Source organism: Apus apus, chromosome 19, assembly GCF_020740795.1.
Source record: "Apus apus isolate bApuApu2 chromosome 19, bApuApu2.pri.cur, whole genome shotgun sequence".
NCBI classification, from domain to species: Eukaryota; Metazoa; Chordata; class Aves; order Apodiformes; family Apodidae; genus Apus; species Apus apus.
Window position 1 is genome coordinate 9,040,034 of NC_067300.1, and position 20,922 is coordinate 9,060,955.

At 48.7% G+C, this 20,922-nt stretch overlaps 3 protein-coding genes across 4 annotated transcripts; 2 read left to right on the top strand and 1 right to left on the bottom strand.

Annotated features, from left to right (window-relative positions):
• The first annotated feature begins 793 nt into the window (after positions 1 to 793).
• INPP5E (inositol polyphosphate-5-phosphatase E) lies at positions 794 to 11,221 on the top strand. 2 transcript variants are annotated; one of them, XM_051636875.1, is made up of 11 exons: positions 794 to 905; positions 1,674 to 2,739; positions 4,510 to 4,633; positions 4,827 to 4,924; positions 5,558 to 5,682; positions 5,838 to 5,957; positions 6,358 to 6,465; positions 7,394 to 7,555; positions 8,093 to 8,208; positions 8,668 to 8,804; positions 9,854 to 11,221. In XM_051636875.1, exons 2-11 carry the CDS (start codon positions 1,889 to 1,891, stop codon positions 9,984 to 9,986), a joined length of 1,974 nt encoding a protein of 657 aa, XP_051492835.1. In that variant the 5' UTR covers positions 794 to 905; positions 1,674 to 1,888; the 3' UTR covers positions 9,987 to 11,221. The 2 variants fall into 2 exon arrangements, with proteins under 2 accessions (XP_051492835.1, XP_051492836.1); XM_051636876.1 differs by having other exon boundaries at positions 8,651 to 8,804; positions 9,854 to 9,944.
• A 700-nt stretch (positions 11,222 to 11,921) lies between these two features.
• Positions 11,922 to 17,506, bottom strand: PMPCA (peptidase, mitochondrial processing subunit alpha). The gene is made up of 13 exons (XM_051636779.1): positions 17,429 to 17,506; positions 17,137 to 17,342; positions 16,976 to 17,055; positions 16,638 to 16,720; positions 16,263 to 16,357; positions 15,993 to 16,093; positions 15,319 to 15,582; positions 15,017 to 15,109; positions 14,664 to 14,782; positions 14,096 to 14,186; positions 13,915 to 13,977; positions 13,536 to 13,680; positions 11,922 to 13,187 (listed from the first exon to the last, which is right to left on the bottom strand). The coding sequence occupies exons 1-13, from the start codon at positions 17,479 to 17,481 to the stop codon at positions 13,018 to 13,020; spliced, it is 1,563 nt and encodes a 520-aa protein (XP_051492739.1). The 5' UTR covers positions 17,482 to 17,506; the 3' UTR covers positions 11,922 to 13,017.
• Positions 17,507 to 17,571: 65 nt separating this feature from the next.
• Positions 17,572 to 20,886, top strand: ENTR1 (endosome associated trafficking regulator 1). The gene is made up of 7 exons (XM_051636424.1): positions 17,572 to 17,652; positions 17,761 to 17,985; positions 18,389 to 18,462; positions 19,194 to 19,305; positions 19,885 to 19,947; positions 20,258 to 20,394; positions 20,718 to 20,886. The coding sequence occupies exons 1-7, from the start codon at positions 17,590 to 17,592 to the stop codon at positions 20,809 to 20,811; spliced, it is 768 nt and encodes a 255-aa protein (XP_051492384.1). The 5' UTR covers positions 17,572 to 17,589; the 3' UTR covers positions 20,812 to 20,886.
• Positions 20,887 to 20,922: the final 36 nt, after the last annotated feature.

Consider the following 20,922-nt stretch of genomic DNA (forward strand, 5'->3'; position numbering starts at 1 on the left):
GTTCAGCCAGGCTGCTGCTGATCTTCTCCTTTCAGTAGAGACTGCCAAACAACTTCACTCAAGAAGGCTTCCTTTGAGCTGGGAGCAGCGATCTTTCCTAAGTGTAAGATTTGACACTGTAAATTCTTAAATAAAATATTTTGCGCTCTGGAGCACTTTCACATTTTAATGCTTCTTGTGGTTATTGCTTGAACAAGCCTGGGGGAAGGAGCCTCTTTGGAAATGAGCTCTTTGATGTAAGGGAGCAGCTCTGGACTGGAGCTGTTAGAAATGAGTGTCTTCACTGAGCTGTTCGAATTGAAGCTGGAGACTTAATATAAAAATTAATAGTGCTTTTTGTTTGAAGAGTAAAACGCTTTGCTTTAAGCTGGGCGTTCAAATGCCGCCTTCGCTAGTGCCAGTCGTGGGCTGGTGCTGTGGATTGATGGATTGGGGATTATGGATTGATTGATTGATGGATTGGGGATTATGGATTGATTGATGGATTGGGGATTATGGATTGATTGATGGATTGATTGGATTATGGATTGATTGATGGATTGATGGATTATGGATTGATTGAGGATTATAGATTATGGATTGATTGATGGATTATGGGTTGAGGATGATGGATGGGATGGATGGGATGGATGGATGGAGGGATGGATGGAGGGAGGGACGATTGCTGCTTTCCCTCCCGGGGCTCAGCGCTGCGTTCCTCCCGCCGCCAGGGGGCGCTGCCCGGCGGGCCCGGCGCTGCCGCCGCTGTTGTCAGGGCCGGGCCGGGCTGTGCCGGGCCGGGCTGTGCCGGGCCGGGCTCCCTCACGGGCGCCGGGAAGGAGCGCCGAGCCCGGGGCCGGGCTGTGCCGGGCCGGGCTGTGCCGGGCCGGGCTGTGCCGGGCGGCAGCGGGCCCGTGAGCCCGGAGGTCAGTGTTCTCTCGGCGGGGGCGGCCCGGCCGCGCGGGGTCCCGTCCCTCTGCCCGCGGGGCGGGGCAGGGCCGCGGTCGCGGGTCGGTGAGGAGGCGAAGTGTGGGGGGCTTTTCCCCCTCCTTTCTCAGCGGAGAAAGCGGGCGGCTTCCCCTCCGTACCCAACCCAGCGTCCTGCTGCGCCCTGAGCGGGGTTAGCATCTCCGGGGCCGCGGGTGCAGGAGCCGCGTTGGAACGAGGCGCTTTCTCCCTGGAGCAGGTCGCCTCGGTTCCCAGTTCCTAGTTCCCTGCTCCTTAGGAGCAGCTCCCAGTCCCTAGAACTGCTCCTGGGATATTTCCCGGCTTTCAGCGGCCAGGGCTTGGTGCAGAGCCAGAAGGGGTGAGGAGTGATCTGCCGCTGTGAGGTCAGGGTAGAAGCTGAGAGGACTGGAATTTTCCTGGCCGCTGGGGCCGGTTGTGCCGGTGACTCGCGGCGTCGCCGGGAGAGCGAGCCCTGATTTATGCGCAGGTTTAATTTCCTCTCATGCTGACTGCGTGCACAGCCTTTCCGTAGAGCCGTCTGGCCGGGATGCCCGTAGCCTTGAGGGGGTCAGTTCACTGCTCTGCGCTTGGGAAAAAGGAAATAACGTCGATTTTCTAACAAGGTCACGTTAAGGTTTGATTTGTTCCAGGGCGACATCCTGTGTGGAGCTTGCTTTCTGATCAAGGAGCAGTGTTCACAGCACAGTAACTTCTGATTCTTCCATGTTTCTTTTGGGCAAATCCAGGTATCCCACCTCTTGAAATTTTGCAGAGGATGCATCTGCCTGCACCTTCACCTGCTCTTTGTTCTCAACCAAAGACTGAGCTGCCTTCAGTTTCCATTGCCTTTCTGGCTTGGTTAAAGCTCTGTGAACCTACAGGGTAAGCAAAGGAAGGAAAGTGTGCTGTGGGGAACTTTTCCTATGGAGCAGTGGCCATAGCTGGTACCCAGTGGAGGAGGATGAGTACTCCAAATGGATTCCCACAGCACTCAGGGACATGTGTTACTCAGAGCATGGAGGGTGGAGCAGTCCAGGACCTGCATGCTAAAAAAGCTGGCAAAGCAGCAAAGAAAGAGGCTGGCAGCAATGGGATGCTTACCTTTGGAGATCCTCCAGGTGTAGGCACCTCTTTAAATGAGAACATAAAGCTTCTACCAGGTGAACTGAAAGCTAATATGAAAATTAAATCGTTCACTCCGAGACCTCCTCGGAAGCCCCGGCTGGAACGCGCTGCATCTCTGGATGAGAAAAGCTGGAGGAGATGGAGACGGTTTAGAACGAGTCAGGAAAGTCTGACTGATCCCAATGAAACGAGTTCCTCAAATGGTTCCCTGCAGGAAGCATCCCTCAGCCCTCCCAGGGGTAGGGCAAGCCCCTTCCACCAGTGCTGCCAGCAAAATTCCTTGCACAGTTCACCAGACGCCTCGGAAGCCAGTTCCTTGGGGAAGAGCAAAGGAGGCACCTCTGACCTGGGGAAACGAGCCTCTGAGCTCTCCAGTGCCTTTGGTGGGTTCCTGTTGGGGAAGACATTTGTGGGCAGCAAACCCAGGCTGTCCCAGGTAATGCCAGCTCGACCTCTGCCACCTCTGGAGCTGAACGTGGGCTCTCAGGCACTGAGGACAGCTAATAGGATTGATGCAGATTGTCTGGATTATCGACATTCTCAGCCCGGGTTCGGGAGGGTGAGCAGCAGCTTGAGTGATACCAGGCTACATGGCAACGGGATGGTCTATGATAATTGCTCCACAGACTCCATGAAATCCACATTCAGCCTCCTCACTCCCATTCGCTCCAAGGATGTCCGAAGCAGGTATGTCCTTCAGCTTCTCCTGGCCAAGTTTGGGGGGTGGTAGCAGGAATTCCCCTGAGGAATCCTGCTGGGCAGAGGCAGGGAGCTTCCCACTGATGAGTAGAGCACACAGGTTGTTCCATGTTGTTTAACCTGCTGTAGAGAGTGGAGACAGTTTGAAGATGAGGAGATCAGTACAAATACTCTATATTTGCTCCTTTCATCTGGGTATTGTTTTTATAAGTTTGATTTGCAGTTTGCTTGCTCGTAATATTTAAGTGACCTGTTTTGAAAATAGACAAGCAGTAGCTGTCCATGCTAACAGTTGGGAAGAACTGTTTTTAAATCTAGAAGTACATCAGGCTTGAACTGCAATGGGAAATGGCAGGAAAAAAAACCCAGATATGATTATTAGCTTGAAACTTTCGTGTGGTATATGCAGTACTATCACAATCCTGTAAGGCACTGAGCAGATGTTGAGCGTATTTGGCTTCTGGTAGGATCAAATCATGTCCAGTGAACAGCTTCAGTGTCCACAGAAGCTCCTCTGCCCCCACTTTTCCAGGAATCTGTTGGGGAAGATTCTGCTCACATCTCAGCACTTTCTCCTAGAGTGGCCCTTATCTCTCGCTTTGATTGCTCGTTTGTCTTCATTCTTAGTTAAATTTAGGTTGTGGATTGGAAGGAACTGAGGTGGGTTTATTAATCTGCTTGCTAGTGCAGCAGATCTTCCTCTTGTGTTGGCTGCAGACCTGCCAGCACCCAGCACAAACTGCAGTGGGTGTTAACTGCTAGTAGTGCAGGTCAGGAGACATGTTAAAATGTACAGGGTACTGAGTTCTCAGCTAAAGGTCTTATGTTATATACACACAAGTCTGCAAGGCCTTGAGGGATAAAGCTGGTCATTGATCCAACTAGTGGGAGTCAGTGGTAGAGGGGAAGATAATTCTGAGAGAAGTTGAAGTGTTGCTGACTGGTAAAAAAGCCTGAAAGATAGATTGTCACTTTTTTGCCATGAGGGGTTTTGTTTCACTTCCCTCTGGGAAGCTTGTTGGTGTCAGGTGAGCAGCTGGCTCAACCAGTGAGATGCACAGCATCCCCTGACATCATGCTGAAATCATCATTTGCAGAGCTTAAGCAAGATTAAAAATAGCTGTTCCTCTGACAGCCCTTGTGCCTCTTGCTTCTGTAATCAGTGTTCTTTGGAGAGTGAGGTGTTGTGAGGCAGATCTGTCCTTTTTGAATGTGATGCCCTTTTAGACCTCAGGCTCAATAAATCATTTACTTAAAAGCTCATTTGATGAGCTGAACTGAAGGAAGAATGTGAGTCTGAATCCTTGATCAGCAGAAACTTGGTGCCAGAACACTGGGAATGGTGGAGATATTTTCATGTTTTAAGTAAACTGAGCTCCTTCAAGATAGTCAAACACCAAACCAACCTCTTTGTTTTGTGTCTGTGATGAGTCCCAGAGGGACTGAAGGCTTTGGATGGCTTCAGTCTTCTCATCACAGAACCTGTGCAGCATCAGTCTCACCGTCATACCCGTCCTGCTTTTGAAAAGGCTGGTTTATGACAACAGTTTTGTTTTCTTGCATATAATCCATGAGCTCTCTATTGGTTGGAACTTTATGAGGAACTTTAGATAAGCAGAAACTTTTATAAATATTAAATGCCATTTTCTTGAGCTAAAGATATGTTCTTGGTTAACTCAAGATTCAAGCATTACAAATCATTATTCCAACTGCCAGGCTGTTTCCTGAGATGCTCTTTTGTGGGACTTCTCTTCACAGAAGCTACTTGGAAGGCAGCCTTCTGGCAAGTGGTGCCTTAATGGGAGCAGAAGAACTTAGCAGATATTTCCCTGATCGGAATATTGGAATTTTTGTGGCCACCTGGAACATGCAGGGTCAGAAGGTGAGTGCCCATAATTCTCCATGGGTATTTGGAGCAGTAACGTGACCCCATCTTTACTGCAGGAGCTGGTGTGTTGGTTTTTTTTTCTGTTCCTGACTACGTTCATTGTCAACCTGGACTTTGTACTTTTCTAGTAAATCTTTTCATAACTAACATTGCAATTTTAACTTCTTTATTTTCTTTTTAATAACAGGAACTTCCAGTGAATCTGGATGACTTCTTGTTGCCAACAGATCCTGACTATGCCCAGGACATGTATGTCATTGGGGTTCAAGAAGGCTGTCCAGACAGGTAGCAAAAACAATGTAATGAACCATCCTCTTTTTTTGTTAACTATTTGTTTTGGTTTTTATTAGTCTGGAAATAGTCTCCATCATATTCTTAATATTTTCACTAAACAACTAATTTAATAAGACTTTAATTCCATTGCATGAACACCAGGGGACATGAGTTTGAGAGGAAAATATCACAAAAATCTGTGAATACAGAATTTGTTCCTGTTGTCAGGGCAGCCAGCAGCAAAACTCCTGCCTGATTTCTGTGGGCATCTTACCACAGCTGGGGGTAAGGACAAGAGGTAATGGATCAAAACAGGAAGAGGGGAGATTTAGGTGAGACATTAGGAGGAAATTCTTCAGTGTGAGGGTGGTGAGACACTGGAACAGTTTGCCCAGGGAAGCTGTGGCTGCCCCATCCCTGGCAGTGTTGAAGGGCAGGTTGGATGGGGCTTGGAGCAACCTGGGCTGGTGGGAGGTGTCCCTGCCCATGCAGGGGATGGGACTGGATGGTCTCAAACCATTATATGATTTTATTATGTGCCATTCTGTATGAGAGGGATTGCTTCATTCTCACAATGCTGATTTCCTTTCCTGGTTGTTGTCTCCTGTACTGTCCTTGTGATCCAGCTGTTGTTCTTTCCTGCAGAAGGGAGTGGGAGATCCGGCTGCAGGAGACCCTGGGCCCCCACTATGTCATGCTCTACTCTGCTGCCCACGGGGTGCTCTACATGTCGGTCTTCATTCGGAGGGACCTGATCTGGTTCTGCTCAGGTGTGTGATTTAGTAAGAGCTGGAGACTGGGGAGGTGAAAGGACTGCTGACATCCCCTGTCTTGTCCCTTTCTCCAAGGGTATTCCTCACCTGACTTCCCTGCTCACTGTCTCCAGAGGCTTTTCAGTAAAAGCAGCTTCTTTTTCTCCTTCCAGAAGTGGAATATGCCACGGTGACAACTCGAATTGTATCTCAGATCAAAACCAAGGGAGCTCTGGGAATCTGCTTCACGTTTTTTGGGACCTCCTTTCTCTTCATCACCTCCCACTTCACATGTGAGATGTTTTCCATATGCTTAAATGTGTCTTGATAGAGGGAGGAGGGGGGGGGGGGGGGGTTGCTTTACAGAGATAAAAAAGCTGCAGGAGGATGGAGAAGCAGGACAGACTGAAGTCGAAGCTCAGGATTGCTGAGCTGAGAACAATAAGGGAGGAGAATTTTTTTTGTAGCAAACTTCCAAAAGGAACTGTGTTTGGAAAACCAGAAATGAACTCTGCACAATTGTGTCCCCTTTTTCCACACTTGCTGACATTATTCTTCAGTCTGTATGCTCCCTGGGTCAGAGTGTTACGTTACACATGTGGAAAATGTCTGATGTCCTTTGGAAGCTCCTGTTATAACCAAAAATGATAATTGAGTGATAATGATGGCAGGATTGGGATGTCTGTCTTTCAGCTGGGGACAGTAAGGTGAATGAGAGGAAGCTGGACTACAATAAAACCATTCAAGCCCTTACACTTCCCAAGAACGTTCCGGACACAAACCCCTATCGATCCAGTTCTAGTAAGTGTGAAACCATGTTTGTCTGGGAGCCCAAAAGGACAGAGTTTGTGCCTTGTCCTTCAGTCTACACTAAGGAAAAGAGATGGTATAAAAAGAGACCACATGTCTTTTTGTCTAAGGATGGTTACTGTTCACTTTTTTTTGTTTCTTTAGGCAGGGTGTAATTTGCAGGGGAATTTGAGAGATAAAGTGGAGAGGGAGAGAGAAAATTAAGGAGAAATGTTTATGTGTTGTATATTTTTATCAGAACAGCAATAAGATAATTTTGGTATAATTTTTATTAATACTGTGGAAGTGTTTCACTTTCCAAGTGTTTTCTGGAACAAGTACAAATTACTTATTTGAAAACTTAAAGAAATTATTTTCATTTGCATATACACAGATCAGTGTTTGCCAGATTCCATTATTGTTCCATACTGTGCTGCTGACATGGTGTCTAGATATGCAGCTAAGCCCTTTTTCTAGAAAAATTAATTTGCTGTTTATCTGCAGTGTAACATTAGGTTTCTGTGTTCTTACTATTTTTTAAGTCCTATAGATGGTTTGGTCTCTTTAGCTTTTTCAGTGATTTTTTTAAAATACCTGTTCTGTTCTCTACTGTTCTTTATTACCATGTTCTGTAATGGTCACAGGCAGAAAACATACTCAAATATTTTATCTCTTGGTAGTCAAAAGAAATAATTTATGCCTTGTTCCTTGAACATATCTGGCAGCACTCTCAGTGAGCTGTGCACCTTACAGCTCTGACTTTGAAAGAATTAAAAGAGTTTCATTTTAATGAGCTACATGATACACTTTAATTTTCCTTGAAAGTCAAAAGGAGATTCAGGGAAGAAAAGCTTGGGATTTTTAATTTATTTTTTTTTTTCCTTCAGAACTTTTCAGGGTGTTTTACCTTTATACTGACCCTCCTGGCTTGAATTTGCAGGTGATGTCACAACTCGATTTGATGAAGTGTTCTGGTTTGGTGACTTCAACTTCCGACTAAACAAGGATCGTGAGACTGTGGATTCCATCTTGAACCAGAACCCGGACACAGACGTGTCCAAGCTACTGGTGTATGACCAGCTCACTAGTGAGATGAACAGGGGTGAGGGACCTTTTTCTCCCCAGCTGCCAGGAACAGAGATGTCTATGCATAGAAATTATTACAGCCAAATCCCTGTTTTCTGGAGGCCTTCGCTGCTTTCTCTTGTCACGTTCCCTGAAAAGGGAAGTCAGCAGCTGCCACATCCAGTGGCAGTCTGTGCTAGGGAATTTTTGCTAGAGTATTTTGCTAAACCATTTATTGCTGTTTTATCTGACACCTCTGTAAACTGAACATCTTTCTCTGACAGCATACAAGGCATTTAGATGTCAATAGCTTGTATTTGCAAAGCATCACGAGCTTTCAATAGAAGGGGAAGTGCACTTACCAAGTGTTGTTTCAATAACCACTGACTAGCTATTCATCCTTGCTGGAGCTTCCTCCCTCTCCAGAGCCCAATCCCATGGTTTTCTAGTCATGTCTGTATGTGTCTGCAGTTTCTAGCCAGCACTAGTTAAGCAGTGTTGAATGAATGTAGAGAGTGTGACAGGTTCTTGGGAAGAAGTTCGTCATTCATTCTGTTCTCCCCTTCCCTTTCAGGGTCTATTTTCAAAGGATTCCAGGAGGCTGACATTAATTTCCGTCCTTCCTACAAGTTTGACATAGGAAAGGACAGCTATGACACCACCTCCAAACAAAGGACTCCTTCCTACACGGTAAGGGGTGATTTCAGAGCAGATTTCAGAGTGCTCAGAAGGGCTGCTCAGCCCCACATCTGCCTCCAAAGGGGGTTCTTGCCTCTGAGAAAGTTGGTCTGTATGAGAGGCAGCTATGCTGAGATTTGTTGCTTAAAGGCAACAGGACATGTGGAAATGGTTTGGAAAAAAGGACTGCAGAAGCTGGGAGTGCAGGAAGAGTTTGGCACAGGCTGCTCATCTTATTTTCCCTGCCTTCCATTCTGTCCCAGTGCGTTCTCCCCTGCGCTCAGGAGAGAGAACCACTCTTGGGATCAGACACACATTCCTCATGAATGTGTCCCTGTCCAAGACACTTAATTTCACTCTGAGTGGGGTGAGATCTATGATGGGATCTTGGGATCTATCTCCTGTGAACCAGTGATGCTTCCCAGGGTGGCTGCACCAAGGGAGTTGCCATCAGTCTCTCCCTGCCCGCAGGATCGCGTCGTGTTCCGCAGTCGGTACAAGGACGACATCCAGGCAGTCAAGTACTCCTCCTGCCCTGGGATCAAAACTTCAGACCATCGCCCTGTGTTTGCCCTGTTCCGGGTGAAAGTGAGGCCTGGCAGAGACAAGTTAGTACCTCCTTAACCCTTCTGTATGATTGCAAATGGCTCCAGTGATCCTGAGGATATATATACTCCTCCTTGGAGTTTGCCCTCTCAGGAGAGTCCCTGGAATAGAGTTAAACCTGTGTAGGTCTCTGCAGCGTGTTTGGTTTTCACCCAGTATGTGCTGCCAGTGGTCAGAGCAAGAGCACTTAAACCTTGCACTGACATCTGAAATCCCTGCTGCCAGGTCCCTTAATCTTCCTGAAGGAGATAAACAGAGGCCACTGCAATTGACTGGAAATCTCTGTTTGCTCTGGGATGCAGCTCCCTATTTCTTATCAGCATGGACACCTTTCCTCTGCTGTTCCACTTTCCCTCTTTGCTGTTTTCTCTCCCCAGAGGTGGCTACATTTCAGCACAGCTGTATGTCACTGGAGTATTCTGAGATCCTCCAGGTTTCCTAATGTCCCACCCTGGGCTGCTGTGCTAGTATAACTCCTTAGAAAATTTGGTCACTGAAATTTAGTTCCTTTTCTGTGGGTAGCATGCTCAGGGATTTCAGGAGCCAGTTATCCAGAGAATGGTGATTTCTGAAAGCACTTGCTCAGCAGTGCAATTAGAATTGGGATTTGTTTGAACCCTGCTGGTGGATACACCAGGGAACCTAGGTCAGCCTTTCAAATGAGTGTTTTCTGGCTTAGGGACATAAAGAATGTCCTCAGTCTGTGGCCCATATGAATGCAGGTATGTTCATGCTGAAATTATTACAAATAATTGTATAGTAAGATATGACAGTCATAATTAACTTATAATTATTAATGTATTACAAAACAATTTATAATGATGTTATAATAATTATGACACAATTATGAACTATTCTTAATTTAAATGTGTTGTGAAAAACCTGAACTTGTTGCTGTGAAAGAAAAACTGTTTTCCCCATTTTCCCTGAATGCCTTAAGAAAGTAAAAACTAGGTTTCTGGCCTTTGTTGCATGAACTAGTTGGCAAATGTTGGGCAAACAAGAAGGATGATTTTGTGCCCTGATCCAATTGCCTGTTTTCCTCTCCTAGCATCCCCCTGGCTGCAGGGCAGTTTGACAGAGAGCTCTATTTAATCGGAATAAAGAGGCGAATCACAAGGGAACTTCTGAAGCGGCAAGAGCAAAAGGACCAAAAATCCAGCAGCATATGTAGTATTTCCTGAGCTGGGAGCTCTGCAGAGCTGGTGTCAGAGGTGCCCACAAAGCGGATTTCAGGCCACCAGGAAACTCTGCAGGGAATTGTCTGCTTAAGCACCTCTGGCAGTTGCTGTGGCTTGTGAAGAATGTCTTAAACCTCATCCTGGATTCATTTGCATGAGCTAATCCATGTAGCTCAAGTGCTTTTGCTGAAGAAAATGGAGTTGGTTATTTAGGACATCCATCCCAACAGATGTCATTGATTTATTTTTAACATTATTATCTTTGGAAGCAACCGAAAGCAGAGTGACTCCAGATGGGGGGCACAGCTTCAGGAATTGGCATGACTCGGGGCAGGGGACCAAAGAAAAGCCTGCAGAAAGGTGAACGTTCTGTTTGTCTGTCTGTGTGATCTGGTGAGCTTACATACCTTGTGGGGTTGTTGTGGGTGTTTTTTTTCTTCTTATCTGTAGCCAAGTGTGTGTTGTTCTGTAAAATGTGTAAAAGGGACCAGTTAGGGGACTTGAGCAGTGTTGTGTAAGGATGGTGCTCCTGTGTTGGGCTTTTTTGGTCCTCCACAGCAAGACCTGTGTGAATGTACTACTGTACATTCAAAGTGTAGAAATGTTGCCTTTCACTTACTCTATAGGCCTTCTGTTACCGAGGGGGTAAATACCAGTTTCTCACACCAGGTATTTGGCTGCTGAGACTGCTTGAAACAATCCCTCCCTTAACTCATTTGCCCTTCCCAGGGGTGATGAAACACCACCTGCCTTCAGCAGCAGGACACTTGGGTTGAGAAGAATGGTCTGAGTGCAGCTCCAGTGCAGTGCTTCACCAAAGTGGTTACAAGGTCAGGTGAGTCCTAGGGACAGGGCAGGGCAGCCAGGTCTAGTACCTCTGATTACAGTTTATTCCTTTTGGGTTTATTTTTCCAATTCAATGAACTTTTTTTTTTTAAGTAGTGTTGTCTTAAGGCTAAACATACTACACGGACCAGTATGGCACTGGTGAAATGCTACGTACAGCTAATACTTAAAAACTCCTCATGGGCACAGATCAGCTGGTCATTAATCACCTTAGTAGATAAATGCCATACAAACTAACTTGGAGGAAGTGCTGCTAACTATGCAACCTGTCCAAGACAGAGCTTCTGTTCTGCGGTACAAATATTTATGGCACTGACCTGTCTGTAGCCATCACAGCTTGGAATTTCCTTTCTTTTTAAAGGAATAAAAATAAATGAACACAATACCTTAAAGGAGCACCAGCTCTTACTGCAGTTGTGAGAGGAGTTCTTTGTGTGATGCATGCTAACCCGTTGGGTGACCTGAGCTATGTGTCTTCAGGTGGAAAAGTGGGACAGATTTCTTTGGGATTGTTTGCAGTGAACAAACAAAGCACGTTTCACCTGCCAGCTGAAGAAACCCAGCCAGTAGCTGATGAATTTCAGAACTCTTACTATTTGCTCCAGTCATTTAGAGGTCTTTTATTTTCTTACAAACATACACAGTAACTGAACAGAACTTCCATACTGTGGGTTCCACAAGAAGCAATAGATTTTTTCTTTCAGTTGCATGAGGAAAGGTATGGGGATAAAGCAGGGAATAGCTGCCTCAGTGTTCTGCTCCCAGTTTGATCCTTACCACACACATCTAGCCAGGGAGGTGCTGCAACGCAGCTAGCTGCTCTTTTTAAGCCCGTATTATTCGGGCATTATGTACATCAAATTCCTCTCCTTTGGGTCTACTTCAGGATGTCAAATGCATAGCACTTAGCTGCATGTCTTTCTGTAACATGGTGTCAGTCACTTTCAAGATCACAAGCTTTCTAAATGTTGTTTTGTTGATCTTGACTCCTAGCCCACCAACATCTCTGCTGTTAATGACAATTGCGTCTTCTCCCTGCAAGCCCTTCAGTTCATCTGAGTGACAGTGAAGAAAGTAGGTACGAGTTCAAGGTGCAGCAGCAGCAACTCCTTTAATAACTTACTGTTTGTATCCCAGGTCTGCAGTAAAAGCACTTTTATTCTTTAGCACAGTTCACGCACAAGTGAAAAAAAACCTGAAGAATGGGATTGCTTTCCTTCTAGAGCAAGTGCCCATGTAGCATTATGCAAAGTATCTCTGTAGATTAACTCCACAGAAACTTAAGAGGAAAGCAGACACATGCCATAACTGAGCTCCAGCAAAATTATTATTTCCAGACCCATCACTTCCAGTAGTACTACAGCTGGTAAATTACACTGATTAAATGCATCCATACTTGTAACAAAACCTGGGCTGCAGGAAACTTGTTGCCTAACTTCACAGGGATAATAACTAGTATTTTCCTAATTCAGTTTGATCAAATCTTTGTTCATTTTGCAAATATTCTTTGAATTCAGCTAGGTAACCCAAGGCCTTTAACAGCACTTTGAGCAGTGTTTCTATGCCCATGTAACTGACAGGTCAGAGAGCATCTCACTGCAGTCCCTCCTGTCACACTGAACTGCACCTTCTTTACTAACAGGTCCAGTGATCACCCTGGTGAGGAAAGATGAACACACCTTTTTACTTTTAACAGTGATGGAGCCTGAAGTCTGTCCTTTAATCCCCACAGGGAAGGGCAGGGCACATGCGAGGGCCTCCACGTGTAACAGCCCCACCTCTGCTGCTGACAAGATAAGACACAGCAGCGACCGACACTTCTCAGATACTGTTTTCAGTTGCAGTGATGAATATTTGGGCTTGCAGAGTTTCCCCAGTGCCAAGAGAAGGGTGTTTACACCCATCTCCTCTTGTAACCTACTCAGAGGGTCAAAGTACTCCTCCAGAGCCAGGGTGGGCCTTTGAGCCCAACATGAGCTCTTCACAGCCCAGTGTTCTGAAGCAGCTTTGTTCAACTGTAGCACAGCTCCCTGTTTGCACAGTAAGGATGGAAGGGAAGGGTGTGCAGCAATATTATTATCTCAAAAACATATTTTAAAAAAAGAAAAAAAGCAGCAAGTCTCTCAGGCATCTGCAGGGGTCTCTCTCTGCAGGGGTCTCTCTCTGCAGGGGTCTCTCTCCCTCCGCTTCATCGGAAGAGCCGGTAGAGCCGCGGGAGCCGCCCGTCCTTGCTGGAAAGCGCTGCCTGGATGTGTTCATACGTGGGCAAATCTGTTAAGTCACCTAGGGCAGCCACAGCTGGTTTTTTATGAAGCATCTTAGTGACCACTCTCTTGATATCAGTAGATTTCACCTGACCTGCAGGAAGAAGAAAAAATAAAAAGCCAAAGCTGTGACAGCTACATTCTAAATAGCACAAAGCAGCTTTATGATGATGCCAAGTCAGACCCCATGCTCAGAAAACCAGTCACTAACCCTAGATCTTCTCTACCATGCTGCTGTTTTGGTTTTTTTTCCTTCCTTGTGACAAAAAGAATAACTTTGCTGGCTTGCAAGCAATTGAGAAGAGCACTTTGAAATATTTATCTGCCCCCAGGCTTCCTAAGGCAATTCATCTGTGCTACAAGAACATGTTGTAAGCTCTTCTTTCCCCATGTGGGGGCACCTGCAACACAGTCGAGGCAAGGAGCAGCACAGTCTACTCACTGATGAGGTCGCAGAGCTCGTGAGGCAGCTTCCTTGTGTTTGTTGCCAACACTTGCCTTCCTACATCCTCAAAGATCACTGGTCGAGACTCAAGGTTCATCATGAGCATGGACTTCAGCTGCGTCTTCGCCCGCTCAAGTTCTACCTGGAAACGAGCAGCAAACACAGATGTTCAAAAAAGTCTGGCCAGTGCTCGCTGAGACAAGATAGCACCTAAGAGTTCTGGAAACATCTTTGTGAATATGTCTGCTAAAGTTTCTGTCTTCTTTTAAAGAAACATGTAACATACTCATCTACAAAAATTCATTCTAGCCCGGCCAGTGCAACGTAACATTTGAGCTGAAAGACACCTGCAGAGGCTGCAGGTGAGGCTGCTGACCTCTCCTACTGCTCCTGCCATCAAGATGAATTCTCTGGTGATGATTTCCACCATCTCTCGAACCTAGGAGAAAGATAATGGAAAGATAAGAACAATGCTTATTGTGTCAACCTTCCTTGCTGGTGATAAGTGGTGGGATTATTTCTTCAGGACACCTGTCTTTGGATACAGGACTGGATACCTGCTTTGGATCAGCACTGGCATGTATGCACAGGAGACCTGTATCCTCATAGCTGTGGTGGTAAGAGGTTGCATTATACATCCAGTGGTGCCTGTGAATATACAAACAGTGTTTAAAAAAACTTTAAAACCCAAAATTTAAATGTAAAAATTAAACCAATGTGGACAGTGAGTCCCCTCCTAGTGCACTGTCAGGATTCTCAGGAGTGCCAAGGAGGATTGTCAGTCCCTGCTTCTGGCAATCTCTGTGTGCACCATCTGCTTCCTTCTCTCCACTTGCATCCCTGAGACCAAACCCAGAAAACACAGAGCAGCACTGCTGGTACCTACTGCCAGTCCTGTTGGCATCCCCTGATCTAAGGATGGATCGTGCTACTGGAGGACAACAGGATTCCTGGTCACTTCTGCCCTTTCACCCTCTCAAAATGTCCACTGATAAGTCAGTCTGGCAGGTTTCAAGTGCAATAAGCTAATGTAAACCTGTGGGTGTTGGCTCTCAAGAGGTGAAGACTTCCACCTGAACCTGCTGGAGAAAACTGTTTCTGCCTGACACAGACAGGCAAACAAACCTGTTGAGCACATTGAGGTACAGCCGGGTGAACATGCCCTTGCCAGGCCCTCCAGCTGAAAAGGAGCCACCACCTCCCATCATCATGTTTAACACAGCAAAGGGAATGAAATCTTCCTCCTGCATCACAACAAAAAACTCAGTGAGGCAACAGCAGAGCTCCCCAGGGGCTGGGATGAGCAAGGAGTAAGAAACATGGGTCAATAAGAGCATCAAGGTCAGTGCCTTCATCAAAGTGTCAGAGGAAAAGCTGCTTGTTGGTCCGTGCAGCATCAGCAGCAAGTGCCAATACAGTATTCTGGGACTCCTGGAGTACAGGGCACACAAACCAACAGATTTTAGGTTGATACTTACTAAAAATGAGCAGCTTTCTAACCCAATCATGATGTGGGTAAGCTCTGGGATGGGAGTAGGGCCCAGACTCACATCTGACATATCTTTTTCAACCTGTGGGAAGGGCAGACAAATTATCAGGATTGATTTTTCACCTCATCCAGCATGATACGTTCCCAGTAATTAACATGACTCCCAAATAATAACTGTCATGGCCAGGTTTGGAGCACACACATGAACAAGGTGTACAGTTAGAAAAGCAAAGCCATGGAGAAATCAGCTCAAGTCCAAATCTGCACCTCCAACAGAGGAAGAGGCTTTACCTTGACAATGCCTCCCGTGTACTGAGCCACAGATCTGTCCACATCCTTGCTCTGCCCACTGCCCCACACTGGCTCCACTCCAAGCAGGTATTTCTTTGCACATTCCACTAACTGCTCGTGCTCGATTCCCACCCCAGCCAGCACCATCCTGTCTGGAGTGTAGTAATTGCCCAGGTAAGAATGCAGGACTTCCTGATTAATTTTGTCAGTATTTTCCACTGGGCAGAACCTGTTCAGTCCAACTGTATTGTCTCTGTAGGCTGCCTAAAAGGAAACAGATTAAGGTAAAAATATTACTTCACTCCCCTCCATTTACACCTTCTCTTTCTGTTTTAGAACTATGCCTGCCTGTTTGAGACATGTAAGAGAGGAAAGGCTGAGAATGATTTCACTAATATCAGAATAAATCATCAACATGTTGTCACCCATGTCAACAAAGACAGGTTATAGACACTTTTAGTTTGGGTTAAAATCTTTCATGTGTGTAGAATGTAAGATTTCAAAATGGAGGGACAGCAGAATTCTCCCTCTCACCACTGAAATCTGAGTAACAGAAACATCTGTTTTCAGGATAGTCTAAAATAAACCCTGAAGCTGAGGAAAAATGGAGGGAGAGGAGGCAGCAATGTCTCAAGCAGGGGATGGTGCACAAGGTGGACTTCTCGTTGTCTTACTGCATGGATCATCTCAGTGAGGAGAGGCTCAGGATCAGGTCTCATGTTCAAGTCCTCCAGCTCAAAGCGTATTGCTGTGCGAGTCATCTCCATTTCTTCATCTGCATTAAGAGGGAAAGAGAGAGAGATAGCAACCACCTCCCGAAATACCCCACTGCTACACCATAACCTCTTGATGAGCACAATCTAACAAAGAATTCTGAACTCTAAAAGCAAGCCATGCATTGGAAGACTTTTTTTTTTTTGAGGCAGAGACTTCAGTTCTCAGACCTGAGAGCCTGGGCTGTAGTGCTACATCAGCCAGCAAGTTGACCACAGTGTCCAGGCCTTTGGCTTCAGCAGAAACAGCATACATGATGGTGTCCCTGCAACACAAGCAGAGGGGTCTGCACTGAGAAGGCAGTCAACTGCATCAGGAAATCACAAAGCAAGCTGCTTGACCATTACTCATGCCATGGTTTCAAAAGGAAACAGAACTGACTTTCAGAACCCTTTCAGTCTCACTTTTGCAGATGCTCAGCAGGCACCACAAATGGATTTTGGCTGCTTAGAAGCAAAAAGCAGCTTTTACTGTCATGCCAGGACAAGTAATCCCAACTACTGTCAGTGTTACAGCCTCTCAGGCACAGAGAAAAAGCAGCATACCTTGATGCCTGGCAGTCACAAATGCCCCCATGCTTTTCTAAGGTGAGGAGAATGTCATCTTTGCTGCCAAACTGAGCTGTGGACTAAGAAAGAAGACACCAGTGTTATTCATTAGTAAAGCCACAACTGCTTGTAATCCTTCCGTGTAGCCCCAGAACAAGCATCATCTTCTCCTACCTTGGAGATGGAAGCACCACAGACCTTCAAAATGTAATTATGCTCCAAATAATTAGCTAGGGCTGCTGGATCGAGCCCAGTGTCCCTGCAAGGAGCCAGCCCTGCCCTCAGACTGACGGTGTGTCAGGGCTCGAGGGCTGGTCCCGCTGCCCGGTACTCACGGAGAAGGCCAGCTTTTCCAGGAAGTGCGAGATGCCACTGAGGTGCTTCGCTTCATGCCTCGATCCTGAATTCACAAGCACTAATGCGAAGAAGAGAAGAGGCCGGCGTGACTGCCGCGGCCCTGCTCCCCCAGGCCCGCCCCGCCGCCCGCGGTACTCACGGCCCACGGTGCAGAACTGCCCGAACTTGTTCTGGGAGGCGACCCGCAGCCCGTTCTCCAGCACCGACACCCGCGTCTCGAACCGCTCCCGGCCCTCGGCGGCCGCGAACACCGCCTTGGGCACGCCGGGCAGCGGGCAGGTCAGCGGCACGCCCGGGTACCCGCCGCCGCCGCCGCTGTAACTGCGCCCGCCCGCCAGACCGCGCCTGCGGGGCAGAGGGAGCCGCCGTCAGCCCCGGCCCCGCCGCAGCCCCCGCAGCCCCCGGCCCCGGCAGCCCCGGCCCGCGCTCACCGCCCCGCCGCGCTCCAGCCGCCCCGCCGCAGCCACGCCGCGGCCGCCGCCATCTTGCCGTCCGTGCGGGGCCGGGGCGGGGCGCCGATTGGTCGCGGCGCCGGCGGCCGCTCGCTGATTGGCCCGTGCCGGGGCAGGCCCCGCCCCGCGGTGAGGCGGCCATGGCGGCCGAGGAGGCGCCCGAGCACAACCCCTTCTCCTTCCGCGAGTTCGTGCGCAGCAAGGTGCGGGGGCGGGGACCCCCGGGCGGGGACCCCCGGGCACGGTCCCGCCGCGCTGGGCCGCCCGCCCCCGGCCCGCCTCAGCCCCTCTCTCTCTCTCTGCCCCCGCAGGCTGCGCGGCCCGGGCTGAGCCTCGGCTCCTTCCCGCTGCCGCACCCGGCAGCGCTCGCGGAGGCGCGGGACGAGGAGGAAGAGGAGGATGAGGAGGAGGAGCAGGGCTGGAGCGGGGCTTACCTGCCCGCCGCCGTGGAGCGGGCCCAGCTGGGCCCGGCGGGCAGCGCGGGGTTGCCGTCCCTGGCAGCGCCCCCGGCCCCGCGGCAGCCCAGCTACCGGGAGGTGAGCGGCCCGACCCCCCGTGCCCAACGCCCGGGGCAGGGGCCGGAGACACGCGGGGGTCCAACCGGGGGGGGGAGGGAGGCGGGCCGGGGTCCCTGCCTCCCGTGCCCCTCCGTGCCCGCCGCTCCAGGGTTCACAGCGCCCGGTCCCGGCGGCTCCGGCCGCCGCGGGGCTCGTCAAACGGTTTTGGGGGGTTGGGGGGGGGGGAAACAACCGGCTGTGGAAGTTTCAGTGTGAAGGGAACAGAACGTTGCCAGGCAGGAATAAACTTGGCTTGGCAGCAATAAACTGAAAGCTGGACATCTCTCCTGCTTGCTGGCCTTGGGCTGTGAGTGGTGCTGTGAGACCACAGCCCCCTTCCTAGTGAGAATCTTCAATCTATTTTTATGTTTTACTTTTTTAGCTGAAAGAAGAGAATGCCAGTTTGAGAAGCAAGATCTATAAGCTTCAGATTTTCTCTGAAACTCAAGCAGACAAGTAAGCCCCAGTGTGGGGGAAAGAAACCACATAAGCCAGGAGTTGTCTTAGAAGAGGTGCTTGTTGGAAACAGCCAAGCCTTCAAAGAAGAAAAGTGTACTTGAAATCTATGCTATGTGTTAAAAAGCTTTAGCAAACATGGTTTTCTTATTGAAAAAAGGTTTGGAAAGTAAGTAGCAAGCTGACAAGAGTGTGTGGGGCTTGTGGTTGAAGTGGTTAGTGACAAGCTCCAGATTAACAAAATAACAAATCTTAATCTCTCTCCTTTGAAGCAAGTAAAGCTTTTTTATTTTTTTTTGCTGGTGAACAAACTGATATTGGGAGGCTGGGATTTCCTGAGGTTCAATACAACCCCATGGTCGACCTAGGGTGGCAGGTTTTTAGGTTCCCATCTGAATCCTGTGTGCTCTGCTGCTCCTCCCAGGGAGGTGCTGGTGCTTCCATGGTGAGGGGGGGATAACCATTTGTTTCAGAACTTCCCTTATCTTGGATGGCCGTGCTTCCTGTGCCACCTTTCTGCATTCAGCTGCACAGTTCCCCTTAATGCTAATGGACTTTGAGCAGAGAAGCCTCCTGACCCACAGCCTAGAAGTGTAATTCTGTGGGAAAGCTTCATTATTTTTTTTCTTAATAACATGAAAGAATGAGTTCCTTGATCTTTCTGTAGAATTTTCTTACTGAGGCGTTTCATGTTCCACGTGCTTACTGAGCATTGTCTCCTCTTTTTGAAGGATGAGGAAGCTTGAAAGAAAGCTTGAGGAAAACCAAATCAAGGAAGAGAAAGAGGCACGGGATTTGGAAGCCATGGTGCAGCACGTGGAACAAAATCTCCAGCTGATGACTGTGAGTGCTAGCATTTGCCAAGCAGCAGTTTGTTCACCCTGGAGCTGGGTAGTTCTGTGCTTTTTCCTTCCTCCCCCAGGAGGGTGAGGGCAGCTGAAGTGGTCACTTCACCTGTGTCAGCACTGAACAGCTCTGACATGGGTTTGGATTCTGCCCTTGTCACAAGTGTCCCAGTCTAGACCTCCTGTCATGACCCAGAGAAAGGCAGGTCTTTGCAGAAATACCATTCTCAGGTTCATCAACTTCAGTTGCTTTTTTGCAGCCTTGAAACCTTTTTGCAGGTGTGAAAACACCTCCTGTTTTTCCTGCTTGCCTGTTTACACTCAGCACCCTTGCCTCTTGTCCAAGGACAAAATCTAACAGCTGGAGGTGGTGGATGGCACTTGAAGATGTCAGAAGGGGAAACCAGGGCTGGGAGGAGGAAGCTGGGGGGACTGTCCCAATTTTGTAAAGCATTCAGAACATGAGGTGGTGCAACACAATCCTTTTGTGCTGGAATTCTGCATTCCTACCTAGCTCACACTTCCCTCTGTGCCCCCAACCCCTGCCATGGTACAAATGATCTTCATTCTGTTCCAGAAACGGGCTGTCAGGGCAGAAAGCAGTGCCACCAAACTGAAGCAGGAGAATGCTCTGCTGCAGGTAGGGAGTGAGTCCTGCAGCCCTGCTGGCTGGGCTGGGGCTGAGCACACACCTTGGCACTGGGAAATGCTAACTGCACTTCTGGTGAATGCCACAGGTGATCTAAACGAGATGCATTCCAGCTCTGCACAGGCTGACACCTCTGGGGTGTCTGGTGCTTCACTGACAGTGCAGCTGGAGGTCCCCGTGCTGCTCCAGTGCTGTGTGACACTGGGAGCTGTGACAGGGCAGAGGGGTGCTCAGCTGTGGGACGGTGCCTGACAGAAGGGGGAGGATCCTGAGATGAAGCCTCTGCCTGTGTCCTCCCCAGGTTCAGCTGAAGAATTGCCAGGCAGAGAATGAAGCCCTGAGGGGGCAGTCAGCCAGCCTGGCTGCTGTGAAGCAGAACACAGACCTGGCCCTGCAGAACCTTCTCACTGTCATCTCCAGCTCCCGCTCCTCCATCAGGTGGGTTGTTTGTCTGGACACTGAGCCCATAACCAAGTGTCCCAGTGCTGGTTTTAGGATTGAAACTCAAATTCTGGTGTTCTGTTCACCAGCTAGTCCATGTTCTTACCTACCTGCAATGTATTTTCTTCCCAGTTTAGTTTATCAAAATAACTAGAATGTGGAAGTCTTTTTTTTCTGAATATCAAACCCTTCTATTTAAGACGCTCTGACTCCTGCAGGCCTCACACTGCACTTGAAGCAGTGGAGTTCTCAGGGGCAGGGCTCAGCCCCCCCCGGCCCTGCCGGCCCCTCAGCCTGACGCTGCTTCCTCCGCATTCCAGGCAGCTCCTCTCGGGAGCGGAATCCCTGGAGCTCGTCGCCGACCTGCTGCGATGCACGGACAGAGTCTCTGAGGTGCCGGCGGAGGGGCCGTGAGGCGGCGGCGCGGCCTCTGGCGCCGGGAACTGCGCTGTCTCGCGGGGCCCGGTCCTTAAAGAGCTGCTTCCCTGACGTCCCGCCTGCTCACCGGGTCGCGCGTCGGCGCCG